The 24,651-nt window shown below is 38.0% G+C and overlaps 1 protein-coding gene and 1 non-coding gene across 2 annotated transcripts; one reads left to right on the top strand and one right to left on the bottom strand.

The window, feature by feature from the left end:
- Positions 1-2,595: 2,595 nt before the first annotated feature.
- Positions 2,596-6,621, top strand: LOC148580441 (uncharacterized). The gene is made up of 6 exons (XM_088492209.1): positions 2,596-2,676; positions 2,775-2,867; positions 2,959-3,066; positions 3,863-3,925; positions 4,350-4,406; positions 6,580-6,621. Exons 1-6 carry the CDS (start codon positions 2,596-2,598, stop codon positions 6,619-6,621), a joined length of 444 nt encoding a protein of 147 aa, XP_088348335.1.
- Positions 6,622-7,969: 1,348 nt separating this feature from the next.
- Positions 7,970-8,050, bottom strand: TRNAL-AAG (transfer RNA leucine (anticodon AAG)). The gene has a single exon. It is a non-coding gene; the product is annotated as a tRNA-Leu (tRNA).
- Between the last annotated feature and the right edge of the window lie 16,601 nt (positions 8,051-24,651).

The raw sequence follows: 24,651 nt of genomic DNA, 5'->3' as shown, positions 1-24,651 counted from the left end.
AGTGATTAATTTATTTTTAATGTAAAGTAAAAAATTATTAATTTTCGTAATTTGCTGAGTTAACAAGTTCATATAGAATCAATTATTATTTTTCAATCGATTATTCTATTTGCCACTTTGATTGAGTTAAATTGTTTATAAAGAATAATGTAAATTTGATACTTTACTTTGCTATAGAGAAAGATTGCTTCAGAGGAGTTTAATGAACATTGGTGGACATTCTATAACTTGAAGATTGCAATTTGTTGAGCCATGACTCCATAAGTTTTTTATCTTGCTTATACTTGTAGGTTGTCATATGTATGTTATGACCTTTGTGCAGTTTTTTTTTCATGTTGAATGTCTTTTGATATTTAGTCTACTTTTAGATAAGCAATATAATTGTTTCTTAATTTTAATAATAATATTGTTGTGTGCCTTCTTGATGGATTTATGTACTTAATATGCATGAACATTATTATTTGCTTGCCTAGTTAAATAGTAGTAACAATATATTATTAATTGGGTTTTCCCAAGACTTAGAAAAGGATTGGATAAGTTTACCGAGAGATAAAGTTGGTTAAATAGTAGTAACAATATATTTATTACCTTGATGTACACCAAGGTTTGGAGAACCATACCGGTCATCGAACCGTTTTAGTCACTAGTTTACTGGTTTATTGGTTCAACCGGTCCAACCGTGGTCTAACCAGAAAAACCGTTTTAGAATAAAATAATATATAAATTTTAAATATATATCTAAAATATAATTATAGCTTTTGATAACATCTTCCTATCAATCCAGTTCTTTTGGTATAGCTTTGTGGTATAATTATAGCATACCAATTCAGAATTAGACTGCATATACTATATTCAAGGAGAAATCTTATACTTGTACAACTTAACAGCACATAATCCACCTGACATAAAGCTAAGCAAGGACTCAAGAATTGTTTATTCTGGACAAAAGGGAATCATAAACAACTGATTTTGTGGAAGTTCAATGAATAAACAAACAAACTACAATAATATGCATTATGCAATGCCATAAACAAACCAATGATGAAGGGTTCCTCTCTTCAAGCTTGTGGGGGACTAGAATCAATCAATAGAGTAGCTGTTGGGATAATCTTCCTTCTTAATTCTTAATACCTCAAACAATTTCCTACAAAATGAAAACTGAGCACAAAATAGGGCCTTAAAACAAAAATAAAACAACACTCAGAGAGCCAGAAATCAGAACATTCACACAGCCAGAAATCAAGAACAATCAGCACAATATACTAAAAAGAGCTAGAAATCAAGAACAATCAGCAACTAAAATTAAAATACAGCAACAAATAATCACCCTAAATACTAAAATTGATAAATCTATCAACAAAAATTCAAAAACAAGTGATTCAAAAGTTAAAAAACACTAAAACAGCAGCAGCAAGTACCAAACAGCAACAAGTAATCCCTAATCACACTAAACCTGAAATTTCAACAGCAACAAGTAATCTCTAATCACACTAAACCTGAAATTTCAACAAACATTACAAACAGCAACAAGTAATCCCTAATCCCTAAACAAAATTTCCAATAATGATTTCATTTTCATTTTTAGCAGCAGCAAGAAAACTTTAACCAAAATTTCAAAAATCAAAGAAAGAACAGCAGCACAAAATCAGCAAAAATTATCAATTTCACAATTTCACATTAAAAATCAACAAACAGAGGTTCTGGGGAGAGAAGACAGAGACACGAACAAAACAGACAGAGACACTAACCTTCGATGGAAGCACGGACGGCGACTAGGGAGACGACGGCTACTGGGGAGACGACAGCTACCGGGGACGATGAAGACCGATGAGTCACTCACCTGGTTCGAGAGGCCAGCAAAGATGATAGAGGGTTACTGGGCTGGGAACCAGGCGACGATGGAGGGCTGCTGGTGCTGAGGACCAGGCGACGGTGGTGGCGCTGACGACCTGAGAACCGCGGCGACGACGGATGGAGGGCTACTGGGCTGGGAATGCTTCAGACTTCAGAGTGCTAGGGTTCACTGAGACTAAGATGAATGAATGGGGTCGGGGGAAGAAGGGGGGGGTGTTTCACGACTAGGTCGGGTTGGGACGTTGGGTAATCGGGTTTCACTGTTAAACTTTAAAACAATTAAAAACGCGTCATTTAAAGGAATCGACCGGTCACCGGTCCGGCTCAACCGGCTAGTTTTTGGCCGGTTCACCAGTTTCCCAGCGGTTCTCTCACAAGCGGTTATTGAAGGAGGACCGGACCGCTTGTATTGCCAGTTCACGGTTAAACCGGTCGAACCGGCCGGTCCGGTCTGGTTTTCAGAACCTTGATGTACAGTAATTGGAAAATTGTGCCTAAGCATATCAAGAAGCGCATTTGGAAGTATATTAATGTAAGCTCCATTTATCTTTATTTTATGCCATATGTTAATAATATTTTTATTCATATGATATGATGAAATTGATATGTTTGTAGTCAAAGTTCATTCTTCCAAAATCTTCAAAGCTATGGGTGATGACTGGTGTTCAAGGAGCATGGAAGCGTTACAAAACAAGAATCAAGAAGAAGCATTTTGAACCATATTCTGGAAATATTGAGGATATGTTGGTGAATCGTCCTTTGGAAATTCCAGAAATACAATTTCGAAAACTAATTGCATATTGGAGTATTCCAACTGTTAAAGTGAGCTAGAGGATTTCAATTATTATTATTTGATATGATCAAGTATAATTCTTTCATTTTTTTTATATTTTTTTCATCATTGTTTATTTTAAACATAGGCCATGTGTGCTATAAATTCTGAAAATCGCAAGAAGCAACAATGGAGGCATAAAATGGGACCAATCAATTTTGCAAGAGTGCGTGTTGATTTGGTAAGGTCAAGTTTGAGTTAAAATTCTATACTCGTTATTTCCCCCTAATTTTAGTATGTTATAACTTTGTAATTGCTATCTTGGTCTGTAGCGTGAGAAAAAAGAGAACAAAGAGGAACCAAATCAAGCTGAAATGTTTGTTGCAACTCGGAATGGACTAAAAGGAAAAACACTTGATGTAGAAACACAGGCTGTTATTGTAAGTTACTCTATAATTTTCTTGTTTTAGATGCTATTTTATGGCTATCATGGATGCTATTTTCTTTGCTGTTTTATGGCTAACGTGATTGTTGTTATAGTATCTACGTTGTGGCTGTTTTATGGCTGTTTCATGGCCGTTCTGTGGCTGATTTAGTTTTTGTTTTATGGCTATGTTATGCCTATTTTATGGCTTTTATGGCAGCTATTTTATGGCTATTTTATGGCTGTCATGGATTGTTATTTTAATTACTATTTTATGGCTATTTTATGGATATCATGGTTGTTGTTTTAGTATCTACTTTATGGATATTTTATGGCTGTCATGGTTGCTGTTTTATGGCTATTTTATGGTTGTACAATGGCTGATTTAATTGCTATTCTATGGCTATTTTATGCCTGTTTTATAGCTATCATGGACTGCTATTTTATGCCTATTTTATGGCTATCATGGTTGCTATTTTATGGCTATTTCATGGCTACTTTATGACTGATTTAATTATTGTTCTATGGCTATTTTATGCCAATTTTATGGCTATCATTGACTGCTATTTTATGACTATTTTATGGCTGTTATGGTTGCTATTTTATGGCTGTTTCATGGCTGCTTTATGACTGATTTAATTGCTGTTCTATGGCTATTTTATGCCTATTTTATGGCTATCATGCACTGCTATTTTATGGCTGTTTTCTGGCTGTTATGGATTGCTGCCATTATTAGTTATGAATAGGTTGTTGGATTCATTCATTGAATTTTTATCACTAAAAATAGAGATATCATATGTTTGTGCATATAGGATAAACTTGATGATCTCCAAGAAGCTGGAGAAACTCCTACTAATGCATTTCAAAAAGTTTTGGTAAAGAGAATCTAGGAAGAGTTCGATATTTTGGAAGAACTGTTACAAAAGCTTCTCTTAAGAAAAATAAAGAAATAAATGAAATCAAAAAACAAAGTGAAGAGAAGGTAATAGCTTTAAAAACTGAATTAGACGACCATAAGCAACGACTGCAAGGATTGGAAGATATTATGAAACTTATGCTGCAACAAACTTCTCCTGGTATGAATGTTGATGAAGCGCTTTCTCTCTTGCGATCTAAGGAATCATCTGCAAATAGTGCACAAGATCCAAATTTAGTTCCTCGACATTCTCCTCCATCAACTCATATTCCAAATCATTATTAGATATATGTGTGCTAAATTGTTGTAACACTTAAGTATACATGTTATTGTATAGCTAATGTTTTGACTATAATTTTTTTTTCATTTAAATTTGACTGCAGCTTTCTTATTGTTGGATGAAGTTTTCTGAAGATATAAAGGCAATTCTTGGCACAATGGTGAATCACCAAGTCTTTTTTGTTTAAGTTCATCATCAGAGAAACATGTATTTTTCTTACTTATGTTTATTATTTATTTGACTTGGTAACTTAGCAAGTATGTTAATTGGCACTTGGAAAACCTTTCTATATATATGCAATATATATTATTAGCTTATTCAAATATGGGTGTTATATATCCTTCAAATGTCATATAAATATAACAAAGTTAAAGGTAAAAAATATATTATTTTAGATATTAAAAAAGAAAACCTAAGAGAAACTCAATAAGGTATTTTTTTTTAGGTATTAAAAAAAGACAACTGCAAATAAACTTACATAACTGTTGCATTAGGTCTATAAAAAGGCAATTTAAAAAAACCTAGACAAGTGTTGTTTTAGGTATATGAAAAAGGCAACTTAAAAAAATCTGGCCAAGGGTTGCTTTAGGTATATGAAAAAACAACTAGAAAAAAAAACTTGCACAAGTGTTGCTTTAGGTATATGAAAAGGCAACTTAAAAAACTCTGGACAAGTGTTGCATTATGTATTAGAAAATACAACTCGTAAAAAGTGTTGCCATAACGTCTCATCTCAAGCGTTGTGTTTGGGTGCTCTAAGGCAACCTTTTTGCAGAGTTACTTTATTTTCATAAAAGGCAACGTTTTTTGAAGGTTGCCGTAAAAAGGGTTCCCTTTAATACACAAAAACGTTGCCTTAGACCAAAGGTAACGACCGTATAGCCAACCCCCCAAAAAGCATTGCTTTTTGTTGAAAAGTGTTGCCTTTTATCAAAGGTAACACTTTTCCTTATTATAGGCAACGTTTTTAAAGGGTTGCCTCAGCCCAAATTTGTTGTAGTGAATCTTTGAGTGTGATCGTAGCTGTTGGGTCTTACTTGCTGAATCTTGAGATACTGCTGATCCTTAGTCACCGGAGCATGGGGATACCTGCAAGAGACTCCGATGCTTAAGTTAGCACGGGCTTTAGGTAGGTTTTTGTGTAGAATCAGAGAGTGAGTTATACTTGGGTGCTCCAGTGTATTTATAGTAGTGTGGAGTGACCTCCCCTGAGATAAGTTAGTTATCTTATCTTATCTCTTTGAGGGTGAGTCCACTTTATCTTTGGCCAGCCGCCTTCAGATGGGCGGTGATCTTCTGCTTTGGGCCTGCTTAGGCCCTTATAGCGATTTGGCCGAGCTTTTTGAGGAAGAGGTTGGTGACGAGCCCACCTTATAAGAGGTTAGTCGTTTTTGTCTTCATGCAACCCGGATTGCCTGGCTCGACCCAGGGTATGAACAATTAGTTACTTAGCCATTAAAGGTCGAGTTAGGTCTAACAAGGTGTAGATAGAGCATATTAGTGCTAAACAGATGATACTTGATCATTTTATAAAAGGCATGCCACCAGGATTGTTTAAGTATCATGTTACCAGAATGGGTTTATGTTTCTGTAACATTGCTTAAATGACTTATGTTGTATCATATGACATATTTGGATATGAAATTCTTATATTATTTGTAATACCCTACCACACAAAGTCTTACGCTATAGTCGTAAATCAAAGGTGGTGAGGCATTACGATGCCTAAATGCAAAATACATACATATAAAATTGAAAGATAGAAATATAGCTAGTAGCATGTGAAGAAAGATAACAGAACAGATATTACATCGCACTCGAAACATTAAAGGTATAGAGAATGGAAAGAAATATATATAAGATTCAAAAGGAGATCCATAGCAAGTAATAGTCTCGACCTGCAAAGACAAAACCGGCTAAAAAGTATAATACATCCTAAAAGTACACAAAATATAGCTTGTTTCTCCAAAATCAACCTCTAAGAGGGATATACAAAGACATATGCAAAAGTGGAGAATATAACTACACTAGATACAAAATGCAAATCCAAAATAGAGTCTTCGCTTCCAAGAGAAACCAGTACGCTCAACGAGGTGCATCAGGTCCTGTATCTGAAAAATAGAAAATTTCCAAAACGGGTGGGAACCAAAAGTTTCTCAGTAGGGTAATGATTCTGAATAAAGATTATGTAAAAAGATATGAATCCACTAGGTGATCTTAAACTATTAAATGCACTATGTTTAAGCCTAGGGTCATTTCTAAACCAAATAGGGTCAACAGAGCTAAATTCCAGCTGTACAGTAGTTTTAAATATTCAATTATTCTTAATACAGGTCAACATCTTTCTCATTATCATAATGGTTCAAATTCAGTAATTCAGTGTTCAATAATTGTTTAGCAGTACTAACAAACACAAGTAGAGAGATTCATACACAAACAAAGGTAATTATATCAAGTAGGGCAAATAGTAGTTGATCAAAAATAACACATAGGCAATCCAAATACAATGAGCATACTCAAACAATATTGAGAAAGGTGTTGACCTGTATTCAGAATAGTTGAAGACTTAAAATCGCTATATAGTTGGGATTTTAGCTCTGTTTACTCTATTTTGTTTAGAAAGGGCCTTAGGCTTGAACCTGGTGCATTTGGGAGTTTAGGATCACCTAGCAGATTCATATCTTTTTATATAATCTTTATTCGGAATTATTACCCTACTGTGAACCTTTTGGTTCTCAGCCGTTTTGAGAATTTTCTATTTTTAAGATACAGGACGTGATGCACCTCGTTGAGTGTGTTCGTTTCTCTTGGAAGCGAAGGCTCTATTTTGGATTTGTATTTTGTACCTAGTGTAGCTATATTCTCCACTTTTGCATATGTTTTTGCATATCCTTCTTAGAGGTTGATTTGATTTTGGAGAAACATGCTATATTTTGTGTACTTCTGGGATCTATTATACTTTCTAGCCGGCCTTGTCTTCGTAGGTCGAGACTAGTACTTGCTATGTATCTCCTTTTGAATCTTATATATATTTCTTTCGATTCTGTATACCTTTGATGTTTCAAGTGCGATACAATTTCTGTTCTGTTATCTTTCTTCACAGGCTCCTAGCTATATTTCTATCTTTCAATTATTATGTATGTATTTTGCGTTTAGGCATTACGTAATGCCTAACCACCTTTGATTTAGGACTATAGCATAAGACTTTGTATGGTAGGGTGTTACATTATTTTTTTCTCATCTGGTTAGTATATATGTGCATATATGATTGAGAAAGACAAATAACATTAGTAAAGGATCTAGAATACGCATTGAGCTTATTCATATAGAAATACCACATAAAATATTTATCCAATTACATGGAAAGTAATACTCAATTAATGACGACCTACCGCTATGATTCGTGTAATTTGTCTTAATTGTTTAAGCATAGTATGTAATTACAGATTATATGTAACAAATCTTAGACCAAGTGGGAAAATTTTAGAATTTTTATTTTATTTAAGGTCCAATTTGTTAATATAGAAATTAGTCTGGGTGATATTATAATTATTGAGAAATTATACTAGTTAATTGTATTAGTAGTTAGTTTGTTCTTTTATGAAAAGAACATGATTGTTCATGAAAATTCATAAAGTTTGGGTCTCTAGTTCTAATTATCATATCAAAATAAACATATTCTAATTCCATATGGTTTGGTGATTCAAGAATTGAATCAAAATATGTTGAGAGTGGGATTTGAACCCACGCCTTTTTGGACCAGAACCTTAATCTGGTGCCTTAGACCAACTCGGCCATCTCAACTTTTTCTTAATATTTGGAATGATTGTTTTAAACATGATTTTGAAAATCAGACCGAACAGGACAGTTGGATCGGTCCGACAGCGAACTGGCCTTTTTTACGGTTTGACTCTACCCGAAAAACCACTAGACATAAAACTATTTTAGAACCGCTGAATAGGCTGGTGATACGGATTTTCAAATACCAGAAACTAATTGACCAGTGCACCAAGTCGTATCAAGTAATAACTGAAGTGAGTAAGTGTCAATCCCACGAGGATTAATGGACTAAGCAACAATAGTTGAGTGATTAGGCTAGTTAGACAAGCTAAATTGAGTGGTTTCAAGTTCAAGTAGCATAAAACAGTAAATCAAAGAATGCAAGAAAGCAAACAGTAAATGGTTGGTGAAAATAGTATGAGAAAATAGTTAAGGCTTTGGAGATGTATAAATTTTTAGATTAACGATTCTTATCAACTACTTTAATCAAGAAAAGATTCAATTCATGGCAAACCTTAAGTGATTAAACTCTAATTCCTTAGTAATTTAATCTCATCTAACTCAATCAACCGCTAATTCCTTGGTCACTTAATTCAAATTAGAAGATTAAATCCAATTCTAGTTTATGAATCACACAAACCCTAAGTACATAAAATTAAGGAGATTATATATCATGTATCTCATTAAATCCAGATAATTAGAGAGTTGTGAGGAATTGATTTCAAGCTTTAATTATAGTGATATAACTTTTTCAAGATTCAACAAGAATTCAAATAGAAAAAGAGTTATCTTCTAATATACTATAATTCTAAGGATGAAGAACGAAATCTATTCTTGAATTTAAAAACAATGAATTGACTAAGAGTAGAATGACAATAGTGTTAATCCATTAAAATAAATAGGGCTCCTAACCTTCAATGGAGGTTTAGTTGTTCATGGCTCAGAAAAAACCTTAAGTTCTAAAAAGTATAAATTGTGGAATGAGGAAAAACGAAGAGAAGAGAACCCAAAGGGATGAACCTTTTCTCCTTTTATATCTAATCCTAATTGATTCAAAATTAAAATTATCAAACCCTAAAATATTTACTTAATTAGAAAATTAAATTTAAAAATTAAAGAGACTTTCGTGGAACTTGATGACACGAGTCTTGTAACACCCTCATTATCAGAATATCACGCTTCCGGCTGCGCCACTTTGTTAGCGAGAATATTACGACGACTTCCATATATATAATAATAAGCTATGAGCCTTTAACTCAAAATTGTATCGCTGTTCTCTTTGAGAAACCGGAAAAATACTTTTTCAATAAAACAGACAAGTTTGGCGAACTACTTGGTTGCAAAAATCTTCCCTCCTAACTTTTCTAAACACCAAAGAGACAAGTTGAGGAGTGATTCCAAATACTACATTTGGGATGACCCTCACTTGTGGAGAAGGGGAGTGGACAAAGTAATTCGAAGATGTGTCCCGGAATCTAAAATCCAACCCATTCTCGAAGCTTGCCATTCATCCGAATATGGTGGCCACTTTGGCCCACAAAGGATGGCTAAAAAGGTGTTGGATTGTGGATTCTGGTGGCCAACCTTATTCAATGATGCTAACCGGTTCTCTGTGTCTTGCCATCAGTGTCAGAAGTCGGGAAACACGTCCCAAAGGGATGAGATGCCTCAGTAACCTATGTTGTTCTGTGAGATATTTGATGTATGGGGCATTGACTTTATGGGACCGTTTCCCAACTCAAGTGGGTATCTATATATTTTGTTAGCGGTTGACTACGTGTCAAAGTGGGTAGAAGCAATACCTACCCGCCTTGATGACGCCAACACCATCATTTCTTTTATTAGAAATAACTTTGTATGTCGTTATGGGTCGCCACGAGCAATCGTGATCGACCAAGGATCCCACTTTTATAACAGAAAAGTAGAGGCACTGCTCAAGCGCTATAGGGTATTGCATCAGGTTGCCACTGCTTATCACCCACAGACCAACGAACAAGTGAAAGTGCCCAACCGAGAGATTAAGAGAATCTTGGAGAAAGTGGTCAATCCACAAAGGAAGGATTAGAGCCTCCGGTTAGGAGATGCACTATGGGCGTATAGGACGGCCTACAAGACTCTGTTGGGGATAAGTCCCTTCCGGATCATCTATGGTAAGGCATGCCACCTTCCGGTGGAGATTGAGCATAAAGCCTATTGGGCAGTAAAGTAGTGCAACATGGATTTAACCAAGGTAGGTGTGGCCAGGAAATTACAGCTAGAGGAGCTCGAGTGTTTGAGGAACGAAGCATATGAGAATGCCCGGATCTACAAGGAAAAGACTAAAGCATTTCATGACCATCACATCCGGAAGAAGGATTTTCAAGAAGGTGATGAGGTTCTCCTCTACAACTCGAGGCTTAGATTCATGCCTGGCAAGTTCCGTTCTAGATGGGAAGGACCCTTCAAGGTGAAGGAGATAAAGCCCTATGGGGTGGTGGAATTGTTTGATCCTAAAAGTGAAGAAACTTTCAAGGTGAATGGACAGAGTGAAGAAGTACCATGACTACAAGCTCCAAAAAGAGCTAGAGGTGTTCCTACTAACGGATGCACCTAGAGGAGGAGAAGCCTGAGCGACTGGCCGTCTAACTTAAGGACGTTAAAGAAAAGTGCTTGGTGGGAGGCACCCCACCGTGGTAAGATCTTCCTTGTGTATACATTCTTGTTTTTAGCTCTATATTTTTGTACATTTTGTGACTTCTTGATGTTGTTGATTGCATAGGAATGCTAGTTTTGTTGATCTTGTTGGATAACTAGGATGTTTATATAGATTTCCTCATCTTGGTATGGATGAATTGTTGAAGTAGAGAGAATGCTATATTTTGAATAGTGAATGAATTTGTGAGTGTTTTCTTGACTACTAGCTTAAACACCTGCCAAGAATATGTTAGAATAGCCCTTTCTATGTTGTTTAAAAAAAAAAGGAAAACGGGGCATCCGCACGCGAGCACACTGTGCGCACGCGCGCCGGTGGTGCATTTCACACTCCTGGTCTAAAAACCCGAGAGTTATGCCCACCTTATGCCCACTTCGTGCCAGGCACCCACGCGCCAGCGTGCATGCCGCCTACGCGCCCCTTGCAACTTGGCCATCGACACGCAAGCGCACTGTGCGTGCGCACGTCTGTTGTGCAATATGAACTCCCTGGTACAAAAACCAGAGAGTTGTGCCATAATTGTGCCTATTCTGTGCCCGCACTGACGCGCAGGCGTACTTGGCGCATCCGCGCCTGTCATCAATTTGACCAGGCATGCGTCCGCGCACTGTGCACGTCCGCGCCGGCTGTGCTGCATGCCAACTCTGGTATAAATAACCCGAGAGTTAGGCCTACTTTGTGCCAACTCTGTGCCAGAAGCCCAACTGTCTTCACGTGTACGCGCCCTTGACGCATACGCATCTCTCGCTCAACCCTCACCGACGCGCCAGTGCGTCGTGCGCGCGTGCGTCGGTCGCGCGAACCAGTTTTAAAGCTAGCGCGCCCTGTTCTATCCTTCTCTCGCCCTCTTTCTTGTTTCTTTCTTCTTATTTCTCCATCACCTATCTTCTCTTCTTCCTCATTCACAACCCACCACCACCTCCGGTGGAACTACATCTTTTCTATATCTTTCTCACTTTCACAAAAAGAAAATCCCACCTTGTTCTTTTACACTTCTCAAGGTTCTACTTCTTCTATATCTCATCTATTACCTTCTTTGCCTAATCTCCTTTTCTAGTTAGATGTTTCTTGTTGATTCACTTATTTCCTCTTTTAGTTGCATGATTATACTACTTGCTTTTTGTTTGTTTACCTTTTCTTTTTCTTGCTTTTCCATGGATGTTGAATTTGAGTTTTCATTTGCTTTAATAGATCTTCTTGATTGTCTTTCATTATCTTCGTCAGTAGGTGATGTTGTGTGATGATTGATATTTCATTTTGGGCTTCTAATTGGTTGAGTATCTCATAATTGCTCATTGCTTGGTAACTGCACACCAAGTGTTTGAGGAAATGCACGAATGCCATTTTGGTTTATTTTAATCATGTACCTTCAATTTGGTGCTTCCTCCTCTTGCATCCCATGCCAAGTGTTATGACCCATGCCTCTATGATTACTTTATTGCACTATTTCTTTTAGGAACTATCTTTCACTTGCATGTTTTTGTTGAGATGATTCTTTGGGTTTAATGCTTTCCTTCTTTCCCTTCTTTTTTTAGGATGGCCACCAAGAAAGACAAGGAGAAAGCTTCAAGGAAACTAGCTGCAAAGAGGGCACCCCAAAAGTCACACTCCAAGGCGCAATCTTCATTAGGAACCAAACCCCTATCTAATAAGGCGAAGGCACCCACTCCTATTGATGAAAAAGAGAAGAGCAAACCGGCAAAGGATTCTTCAAGGTTCCCCAACCGCTTCTGTGAACTTGTGTTCCCCGCCATGGTTGAAAGGAACTATCATGCCGAGCATCTACTTGCCCCGCCGGACAAGGTGGCTCCTTGTATTCTACCCCGCATTGAATGGTGAGGATGGGAGTTTCTTCTGAGAAAATCACAAGAGGTCAACCTCTCATGGGTGGTAGAATTCTACACTAACTACCATCTTCCCTCTCTTCAATCGGTACACGTGCACTGGAAGTAAGTCTCAGTTTTAGAAGAGGCTATTCAGCACGTGCTTAATGTGTTACCAGTACCAAGTGACATGGATGGCTACCAAGAGGTCTTACGTCAGTGAGAGGAGTTTGGATTTGATTGGGACTCGATCCTCCGAGTCATTGCTGAACCAGAGACATTTTGGACCCATGGTCGACTTTGGATGCGGCCCAAGTGCATTGACACACGTTTCCTCATTGTAGAAGCTAGAGCTTGGGCCCAGATTCTATCCCACTATGTGCTACCTAGCACTCACAAGTCGTCCTTCACGGCGGATCTCGCCTTGCTTGTTTGGTGTGTTCTCACGGAGAGACCGGTGAACATTCCACTTCTTATCAAGCAAGCGATGGGTCAAGTCTACGCCCAGGGTAATTTGCCATTTCCAGCATTGGTATCTGATTTAGTTGTTGCTACGGGTGTTCCTTGGGAAGCCATGGACACGAAGGCTATAATTCCAGCTAAGGGCGATATGGTCCCAAGCGGGAAATACTTACAGCTTCCTATGAACAACCCAAGCCTTGACATAGCCCTTCCATCTACTATTCTTTCCACCTCATCGTCACCACCACCACAAAGATCCACCCATCAAAGGGTAGAAGATCTATACCGGAAGATTGATAGATATGAGCGGCGCAACCAACGCCGATACACTTACATCTTGAAGCTTCTGCATTGTGTTACCCCTAGCATGGAGGAACCCGAAATATTTACATCCACCTCAAACCCAAGTGATGGGAGCTCTGATAAATGGGATAGTGAAGGTTCCAGTCCAACCGTCCTTTGTGCATTGTTGGTAGCACGGAGGACCGTGCTAAATTCTAAGTGTGGGGAGGTCGTTCGACCGATCTCCATGGGTAACAATCTCTTCCTTTCAACACCCATGGATTTATCTTTTGCTTAGTAGTTAGTACATTGCATTTGTAGTTAGTCTTGCTTGTAAATACCCTTTGCATGATAGTTAGTCTCTATAGAGTTACTTGGTCAAAATAATGACTTCTTCCCCAAGAAACTATAATTTCGGGGTACCATACCAATTTTGAAAAATTTTTGCGGTAAACTTAATTCAAAAATGTATTTTGGAAAATAGTGATTGAGCTAAGAACACAAGCATGTGAGTTTTGAGCCTATTGTTTGGTTGTATCTTCTAATCACTATTTCCCATTCTTGTGTGCATTATTCTCTCTCTATGATTGTAATCCTTGCTTTGTATGATTCTATATGTCCATTACTTTGTGTATGAATGCATTTACATGATTGAGGCCATCATTTCAATAGTCACTTCTCCCAAATGGCCTTAACCCTTTTATCTACTATTGCTAACCAATTTTGAGCCCATGATAAACCCTTTTTGTTCTTAATAGAGCACATCAACAACCCTAAGTGAAAAACAATGAATGTCCCTAGATTTGGATCCTTGATTAGCTTAGGTAAGTGAAGGTGTGTATCATTCAAATGGGAGGGTATACTTGGGAACTTGGGTAGATGTAAAGAGGTGTATTTGTATTTGTAATTAAAAATTCTGGGATTTGGGAACATACTCATGTATTGAATGATTGAACCATACGCATTGAAACTTTTGTACATGAAACCCCAAGAAAAAGGGGACCAAAAAGAAAAAAAGAAAAAATTTTTTTTTTGTGTATATATGAGAATGTAAGAAAAAGAAATAGAAGAAAATATAGAAGAAACAAAAACATGAAAAAAAAAAAGAGAAAGCAATGGAAAGGGACAAAAATGTCCCAAGACAAAGTAATAATAACAATGCATATGGGATGTGAATTGAAAAGAATGCATGAGTATGCAAAAAGTGAAACCCATGGGTAGGTAGGTATTGTATTATAGTTGTATAGGTTGTTCTATGTGTCTAGTGGGATCTTAGGTTAATCAAGGATTTAAATTTTAAGCTCACTTGACCATATGCATCCTTACCTTCACCCTAGCCCCGTTACAACCCATGAATAAGACCTCATGATACTTGTATACATGCATTGAGTAATTGTTGATTGTTAGATGAAAGACAAATCTTGGAAAGCATGACTAGGAGAGGATTGAGTGACGAACCCTATACACTCGAGCGAATAGAGCGGATACACTTCCGGTGAGGGTTCGATGCTCAACTCCTTGTTCCCGGCTTTCACAAGCGTTCATCTAGCAAGTTATATGCACTTCATAGTAATGTTCAAATTGGTAGGATTTATTAACTACATGTTATTTTTACCCCGTATGCTCATATGTGTTCTTGGAGGATAGATTTACCCTTGACCAAGTAGATAGATGATTTTACGTTAGTTGCATGCATTCATTTAGGAAATTTGCACTTCATGAACCCTTTCTTACCATGATCTTTGGTCTTTTCTTTTTTAAGCATGTGGACATGCTTGGTTTAAGTGTGGGGAGATTTGATAAACCCCAATTTTGTGGTTTATATTGTGTAAAATTTGGGGGGTTTTGTCAATATTTTTCACACTTATCCACAAGAATTGCATGGTTTTGTGTTCTCTTTCTAATATTGCTCCATGATGAAAAACATGCTTCTTTTGCCTTAAAATTGCTATATTTTGATCTTCTTTTATTACCATTCGATGCCATGACGTGTTTGTTGAGTGATTTCAGAATTTATAGGGCAAGGATGGCCTAGAAGAGAGAAAGAAAGCATGCACAAGAGGAAGGAACATGAAGATTTGGATTTTGGGAATTTCAGCATAGGCGAGCGTGCGCACGCATAGATATGGAAAGCTGGAAGTGGCGCGCAAAGATCGGCGCATCCGTGCAGATTAGAGGAATCCACACCGGTGCGCACGCATACATGGCGCGCACTCGTGGATCACAAAAATCAATCGGCGCGCACGCACACATGGCGCGTACATGTGACAAGCTGCACGTGACCTCATTAAAGGAAATTGTGCCTGGCAATTTCTAAGGCTCAAGAGGCCCAAATTCAAGCTGGTTCTGCATGGAAAAGACCCAAAGATGCTAGGGGGAAAGGGGGGATCATTCATTCACACTAAGACACAATTTTTAGCTAGTTTTTGGTTCTTGTTATTCTAGAGAGAGAAACCCTTATTCTTCTCTTGATTTAGTTTAATTTGATCTTCCCTTGTTGAATTCTGAATTGGATCTTGTTAACTACTAGTTTTGATTGCTTAATTTGAATTCCTTAGCATAATTTTGTTTAGATCTTGTGTTAGATTTATGTTTTCTTGTTAATTGTCATTCTATACCCATTTTGTGAATCTTATGGATCTTGAATTATTAATGTTACATTGATGATTTTCATTATTAATTGTGTTCTTTGAGTGATTGTATGTTGATAATTGTTAGTGGGTACTTGTTAATTTCAATTTAATTGCAATTTGACTATGTTTTTTGTAATGCTTACCATGTGTTTGATGAAATGTTTTCTTTGATTATGGAGTAGTTCTCTTTACTCTTGGCCTAGGCTAAGGGAATTGGGTAAACTTGAGTCATTGGGTTTAATAGATTTGATGATTTGGGAACCCTTAGTGGTCAATTTGATAGCCATTGACACTAGCCTACTACTAAGTCAATTAGTAGCTAGGTTGGACCTTATGGGTTGATGTTGACTAAACCATTTAACATACTTCAAGTATAGAAGTAGACTTAATGAGTTTGGTTCCTCATAATTGTCAAGATAAGGTTATTAGACAAGGATAGTGACCCTAATTCCCATGTCTAGCCAAGAGTCGCTTTATTATTCATATTTGAAAACCCCAAAAATCCTAATTGCTTTGTCTTGGTCATAGTTATTTGTTTAGTTTTAGAGTAGAATTATATTGGATGTTATCTTATTAGTTTGGAATTGCTCACATCTTGCTTTAGTTATTTGAATTAGTTTCTTGCACTTCAAGATTACTTGCTTGTTAGGATTCTTAGTTTAGTTTCTAGCTCATGACTTGCAACCCCGGAATTCTAACCAATGTTGAAGCACATGTTTGCCCATTCTTTGTGAGACGACCTGAGGTTTGAATACTTCGGTTATTTTTATTGGGGTTGAACTTGTGACGACCAATTCCTTCGAAATTTGATTCGCGGATTATTTGTCAGTTGAGGGCTATACTTGTAACGCAAAAATCTTGTGAAATTCCTTACCGACGGTATTCCGTGCCCATCAACAGTACATAAGATATTATTTGAAATTAAAAACATAAAACTAAAACAAACTAAAAACTAAAGGAAATAGAAACTAAGAGCCATGCATTAAACAATAAGTACTAGAAAACAGGAAACAGGAAATAACATAAGCATAATGGAAATGGAAATAGGATGAAAAGAACTCAACCACCTCAATCATGACAGTGGCCATCTGCCTCCTTTGGCTGTGCTCTATATGGTCTTCTCAGATGCCCTATGTCTTTTCTCACTTGGAGAAGCTCATGGCACTGACTCTCTTGCTCAGTTATAATTTGATAGAGGAGGACTCCGTGGCTATCTTGAGTGACCCTCATCTGCTCAAGTGAGGATGTCAGTTGCTGCCAATACTCCTGAGGTGGGAAGTAGTTCTCTCGAGGCATGGGAAGTTGCGGAAGAGCTTATTGTGCTTCATCCTCGACTTGTCTTCTTGGAACCCTTTCATATTCGCGTGCATGCTCCATAGTCTTCCTTGAGATTGGCCGCTCAATGGGAATAGGAAAATCATTGTCCAAACGGACCTCTGCGGCCTCATAAAGCCGGTAAAGAAGGTGAGGGAAGGCTAGCTTCGCATGCGTGGATGAGTTGGAGGCTATGCTATAGAGTTGTTGTGAAATAATGTCCTCAACTATCACGTCATAACTGATCATGATTTAGTCGATCACGAAGGCCCTATCTACCATGCACTCAGAGTAGTTTCTATTTTGGATAATAAAGCGTTGGATGAACTCCAACCATCTTCTAGAAACTGGCTTAAGGTTATGCCGCTCAACTGGTTTGGCTGCCCTTCCGAGCTCAACCTCCACTAAGCTCCCAAGAGGCAAATGCCAGCAAGCACATGGTCATACCTCTAGTCTCGATTCATCCTCTCACTATAAGTCTCCAAACCATAATTTGGAGGTGGTAATTGAAGGGCTGCCCTAACCATTCTTGGATTGAAGTCCAAGACCTTCCCCCTAAAATAAGTTTGATAGTTCTTCTCATTGACCCCTGGGGTAAGGTCCTTGTAGGTGATCCACACATTACCGTAGAATTCTTCGACCTTCAACTGGCCCACATCGGTATGCAAATTATTCAGAAATTGCCAACCTCGTCTCTCTATTTGCTGTTGAACCTTTGAATTTTCATCCGGTATGAGGTTCAATTTGACTTCTAGGATCACCTTCTTTTTTATTGTGATCTCAAAAAAGTGCTCTTCATGTAACTTAGAGGAGAACCTATTTGAGTCAAAGTCATCGGATTGAGTTGTTTTTCCCTTCCTCTTCCCTGAGGATGATTCTCCTCCCTTTGGTACCATTGATCACAAATATAGAAAACGAGCAACGCGACAACACCAAACTTAAAGGTTTGCTCATCCACGTGCATTTGGTGCAAAACACCGAACCTCTGGCATTTATTGCCAACCCCTTTATTTTTTACACCCTCTGGAGCTAGACGCCCAAAAGTGATGTTAAACGCGAGGGGTCCAGGAACAAAATTCACTAATTGAGACCCCCTTAGTGCTAGACGCCCAAAGTTGGCACTAGACACCGGGGTGGCAGTGAGCTCCTAAATGCCTAGAACTAGTTCAGTGCCGAACTTCTAGGATCCACTTTCCTCTTCACTGAGCTTCTAGCTCCGTTCTAAATGCACTTGCTCTTGTTGTAATGACTATGCATAACTCGAACATAGTAAAAAACAAGGAAAACTATGAGACATGGAGATAAAACAAATAAAATGTGAAAAATAAAACATAACTAAAGGATACTAAAGGTGTTGGATTGCCTACCAACAAACGCTTATTTAACGTCACTAGGTTGACGGTTCACTCCTGCCATTAAGGAGGAGGTTGATCATATTGCTTTAGTTCTTCCCCTTTCACTGTGAACTTTCTCCCTGTATCTTCATGGAGTAATTCAACATGTTCAAGAGAGAGGATCATGTTCACTGTATAAGGCAACGTCAGATGGTGAGTCAACACAACTTTCAATCTAAGAGAGAAATCTTCAATAGGGATCTTCTTGTTCTTCCAACCCTTAAGCACTTTCTTTTTGGGAGCCACTTTCAAAATTGACACAGCATGCCCAAAACTAAACTTAGATTGGATGTTTGTGGAAAGTGTATTCCCTTCTATCACAGAAGGCTTGGACTGCATCTTCTGTCTTGGATCATCAGGTGGTTCTTGGGGAATTTGATCAGTAGACTCAGTTTTCATGTAATTCCCCTCTTTATTTTAGTTTTGTGTGACTTTGAAGATATGGAAATTAACTACTCAGTGTAGATGGTTGGAAGGTGTTTCTGTTGTTGTTAGAAGGGGGTGAAGACATTCTAAATAAGGCCTCGGATATAGAAGTCATTTGGTCACAGAGAATTCTTTGGTTTTTATCTTGTTTTTTCTCGAGAGATCGGAGTTCCTTTTGTTCTTAGAGAAAGAGATGAAGAGAATCTTCAAAAGGGGTTTGACTCGAAGAAGAAGAAGAAGAAGTGGGAGCTTATTGTCTTTGGTGAGGTGGTTGGTATCTTTAGAAGAAGAAGAAGAAGAAGAAGAAGAAGAAGAAGAAGAAGAAGAAGAAGAAGTGGAAGCTTGTTGTCTTTGATGAGGTGGTTGGTATCTTTAGTTATGAGATTGGTTTTGGTGTTAGAATGATAGATTGTGGTGGGCTTGGTTGTTTTGGTAAGAATGGTTGCTGAAATATGGTTGATGAGAATAATAGTAGCCTTATTGGTGTTGAGAGATGAGATTGGATGGCCCTTGGTTCCACCGTTGGTTGAAGTTATCCCACCACCCTTGATTGTAGTTATTCCCATGAGAATAAGAACCTTGGTTTTGAGGGTGGTAAGTGGAACAATTGATGTCAGGATTGGCCATCGAAGGAGTGTAGTCTCTTTGAATTTGAGGACATTAGTCGGTGTAGTGTGAGGTACAAGGCCACACACCACATAGTCTAGGAGGTCCCTCAATATATAAGATTTGAGGTGGGGCTTGGATAGATAGCATGGATGGAGAAGATTGTTGGCTTTGATGGATTTTCTTGAGAAGATTGGTCATCTCCCCAAGTGTCTTAGTCAACGCCGAATCGGGCTGAGATACTTTTTCCACAATCTTTGAATGATTGTTCCTCACTTTAGTATATTGGGTGGCTTCAATAACATCATTGATCAACCTCCATGCCTCATCTGCCGTCTTGTATTTCACAAGAGATCTACCACTAGAGGCGTCAAAAATTCTCTTGTCTTGTGGACAAAGACCTCCATAAAAATAACTAATGAGTAAAGGGTCATCCATCCTATGATAGGGACAAGAGTCTAGTAGTCTCTTAAATTGAGTCCAATACTCGTGAAGTGATTCTTGATCCCTTTTCATAATACCAGAGATTTCCTTTCGGATGTAGTCCGTCCTTTCCAAAGGAAAGAATTTATCCAAGAATTCCTTTCTCAGTAAGTTCCAATCGGTCACTACTATATCAGATTGAGCATAGAACCATTTTTTACTTGTCCCTCAAGAGAGAAGAAAAAAGCAAAGACCATGACAGCCACTTCATCTAACCCATGCCTCCTAGCAGTAGAGCATGCCACTTGAAAGTCTCTCAGATGTCTTATGGGATCCTGGCCTAGCAACCCATGGTACTTAGGCAATAGATTAATCAGACTATTCTTTAGCTCAAAATTTTCATCTATGTTAGAGTATCATGCCTGAAGAAGTTGGAGGACAATATCTAGTACTCCTTGATCATGCAAGATAATCCTTTGCGGTTCACCCATATCGTTATCACCTACAATGGATAGGGGTATTCTGTGCCCATCAACAGTACATAAGATATTATTTGAAATTAAAAACATAAAACTATAACAAACTAAAAACTAAAGGAAACAGAAACTAAGAGCCATGCATTAAACAATAAGTACTAGAAAACAGGAAACAGGAAATAACATAAGCATAATGGAAATGGAAATAGGATGAAAAGAACTCAACCACCTCAATCATGACAGTGGCCATCTGCCTCCTTTGGCTGTGCTCTATATGGTCCTCTCAGACGCCCTATGTCTTTTCTCACTTGGAGAAGTTCATGGCGCTAACTCTCTTGCTCAGCTATAATCTGATGGAGGAGGACTCTGTGGCTATCTTGAGTGACCATCATCTGCTCAAGTGAGGATGTCAGTTGCTGCCAGTACTCCTGAGGTGGGAAGTAGTTCTCTCGAGGCATGGGAAGTTGTGGAGGAGCTTATTGTGCTTCATCCTCGACTTATCCTCTTGGAACCCTTTCATATTTGCGTGCATGCTCCATAGTCTTCCTTGAGATCGGCCGCTCAATGGGAATAGGAAAATCATTGTCCAAACGGACCTCTGCGGCGTCATAAAGCCGGTAAAGAAGGTGAGGGAAGGCTAGCTTCGCATGCGTGGATGAGTTGGAGGCTATGCTATAGAGTTGTTGTGAAATAATGTCCTCGACTACCACGTCATAACTGATCATGATATAGTCGATCATGAGGGCCCTATCCACCATGCACTCAGAGCAGTTTCTAGTTTGGATAATAGAGCGTTGGATGAACTCCAACCATCTTCTAGAAACTGGCTTAAGGTCATGCCGGCTCAACTGGTTTGGCTGCCCTTCCGAGCTCAACATCCACTAAGCTCCCAAGAGGCAAATGCCATCAAGCACATGGTCATACCTCTATTCTCGATTCATCCTCTCACTATAAGTCTCCAAACTATAATTTGGAGGTGGTAATCGAAGGGCTGCCCTAACCATTCTTGGATTGAAGTCCAAGACCTTCTCCCTAAAATAAGTTTGATAGTTCTTCTCATTGACCCCTGGGGCAAGGTCCTTGTAGGTGATCCACACATTACCGTAGAATTCTTAGACCTTCAACTAGCCCACATCGGTATGCAAATTATTCAGAAATTGCCAACCTCGTCTCTCTATTTGCTGTTGAACCTTTGAATTTTCATCCGGTATGAGGTTGAATTTGACTTCTAGGATCACCTTCTTCTTGATTGTGATCTCAAAAAAGTTCTCTTCATGTAACTTAGAGGAGAACCTATTTCATTCAAAGTCATCGGATTGAGTTGTGTTGCCCTTCCTCTTCCCTGAGGATGATTCTCCTCCCTTTGGTACCATTGATCACAAATATAGAAAACGAGCAACGCGACAACACAAAACTTAAAGGTTTGCTCATCCACGTGCAATTGGTGCAAAACGCCGAACCTCTGGCATTTATTGCCAACCCCTTTATTTTTTCACCCTCTGGAGCTAGACGCCCAAAAGTGATGTTAAAAGCAAGGGGTCCAGGAACAAAATTCACTAATTGAGCCCCCCTTAGTGCTAGACGCCCAAAGTTGGCACTAGACACCGGGGTGGCAGTGAACTCCTAAATGCCCAGAACTAGTTCAGCGCCGAACTTCCAGGATCCACTTTCCTCTTCACTGAGCTCCTAGCTCCGTTCTGAATGCACTTGCTCTTGTTGTAATGACTATGCATAACTTGAACATAGTAAAAAACAAGGAAAACTATGAGACATGGAGATAAAACAAATAAAATGTGAAAAATAAAACATAAATAAAGGATACTAAAGGTGTTGGATTGCCTCCCAACAAACACTTCTTTAACGTCACTAGGTTGACGGTTCACTCCTGCCATTAAGGAGGAGGTTGATCATATTGATTTAGTTATTCCCCTTTCACTGTGAACTTTCTCCCTGTATCTTCATAGAGTAATTCAACATGTTCAAAAGAGAGGATCATGTTCACTGTATAAGGCAACGTCAGATGGTGAGTCAACACAACTTTCAATATAAGGGAGAAATCTTCAATAGGGATCTTCTTGTTCTTCCAACCCTTAAGCACTTTCTTTTTGGGAGCCACTTTCAAAATTGACACAGCATGCCCAAAACCAAACTTAGATTTGATGTTTGGGGAAAGTGTATTGCCTTCTATCACAGAAGGCTTGGACTGCATCTTCTGTCTTGGATCATCAGGCGGTTCTTTGGGAATTTGATCAGTAGACTCAGTTTTCATGTAATTCCCCTCTTTATTGGAGTTTTGTGTGACTTTGATTCTAGATAAGGCCTCGGATATAGAAGTCATTTGGTCACAGAGAATTCTTTGGTTTATATCTTGTTTTTTTACCAGAGATCGGAGTTCCTTTTGTTCTTAGAGAAAGAGATGAAGAGAATCTTCAAAAGGGGTTTGACTCGAAGAAGAAGAAGAAGAAGTGGGAGCTTATTGTCTTTGGTGAGGTGGTTGGTATCTTTAGAAGAAGAAGAAGAAGAAGAAGAAGAAGTGGAAGCTTGTTGTCTTTGGTGAGGTGGTTGTTATCTTTAGTTATGAGATTGGTTTTGGTGTTGGAATGATAGATTGTGGTGGGCTTGGTTGTTTTGGTAAGAATGGTTGTTGAAATATGGTTGATGAGAATAATGGTAGCCTTATTGGTGTTGAGAGATGAGATTGGATGGCCCTTGGTTCCACCATTGGTTGAAGTTATCCCACCACCCTTGATTGTAGTTATTCCCATGAGAATAAGAACCTTGGTTTTGAGGGTGGTAAGTGGAACAATTGTTGTCAGGATTGGCCACCGAAAGAGTGTAGTCTCCTTGAATTTGAGGACATCAGTCGGTGTAGTGTAAGGTACAAGGCCACACACCACATAGTCTAGGAGGTCCCTCAATATATAAGATTTGAGGTGGGGCTTGGATAGATAGCATGGATGGAGAAGATTGTTGGCTTTGATGGATTTGCTTGAGAAGATTGGTCATCTCCCCAAGTGTCTTAGTCAACGCCGAATCAGACTGAGATACTTTTGCCACACTCTTTGAATGATTGTTCCTCACTTTAGTATATTGGGTGGCTTCAATAACATCATTGATCAACCTCCATGCCTCATCTGCCGTCTTGTATTTCACAAGCGATCTACCACTAGAGGCTTCAATAACATCATTGATCAAATCCTTGTGGCTCCTCCCATCTTTGATTGTTCCAACCTTGATGCCTATTCTCATTGTAATTTCTTCTTCCTGCAACATAATTGTAACCAGACTCATAGCCAAAGGGATGAGAGTTCATAGTAGTAAATAAAAATTAAAAATAAAAATAAAAATAAAAATAAAAATAAATTTAAATTAAAAGGTTATTTAAATTTTGAATTTGAAAATTAAATTTTGAAATTTGAAATTTGAAATTTTGAAGTTTTAAATTTAAATTTTGAAAATTTTTAAATTTGAATTTTGAAATTTGATTTTTGAAATAAGATAAGATAAGATAAAAATTTTAAAAATAAAAATCTGAATTTTTTTTTTCTTTGAAAAAATTAATTAAAAATATTTTTGAATTTAATGAGGAAAGAGAAAAACAATAAAATGACACCAAATTTTAAATTTTTAGATCAAAACGAAGAAAACAACTAAGAACAGCTTGAAGGTCAAGATGAACGTGAAGAAAAACTTGAAGATCAAGATGAACACTAAGAACAAATTTTTGAAAAAAAAAATTTTTTAATAACTAAATAAAAATAAATAACCTCTTAATTTATGGAAAAGCAAAAATAAAAACAAAAATAAAAACAAATAAACAAGTAAAAATCAAAAAAAATATTTATAATAACCAATAATAAGGCACACGTTTGCAATTCCCCGGCAACGGCGCCATTTTGACGTTAGGATTTTTGCCAGTAAAGAAGTTCATAAAAACAGTCGTGTTGTAGATATAGTCTCTAAACCGACAGAAATCCCTTCGTGCAAACGTTTTGGTTGTCACAAGTAACAAACCCCTTTAAAATTGATAACCGAGAATTTTAAACCTCGAGTCGTCTTCTCAAGGAATTGCAGGGAGGTGTTCTTATTATTGG

Source organism: Arachis ipaensis, chromosome B10 (assembly GCF_059453495.1).
Source record: "Arachis ipaensis isolate K30076 ecotype BB chromosome B10, ASM5945349v1, whole genome shotgun sequence".
In the NCBI taxonomy this organism is placed as follows: Eukaryota; Viridiplantae; Streptophyta; class Magnoliopsida; order Fabales; family Fabaceae; genus Arachis; species Arachis ipaensis.
The sequence above is the reverse complement of the archived record's forward strand: the minus strand, read 5'-3'. Positions and strand labels throughout refer to the sequence as shown.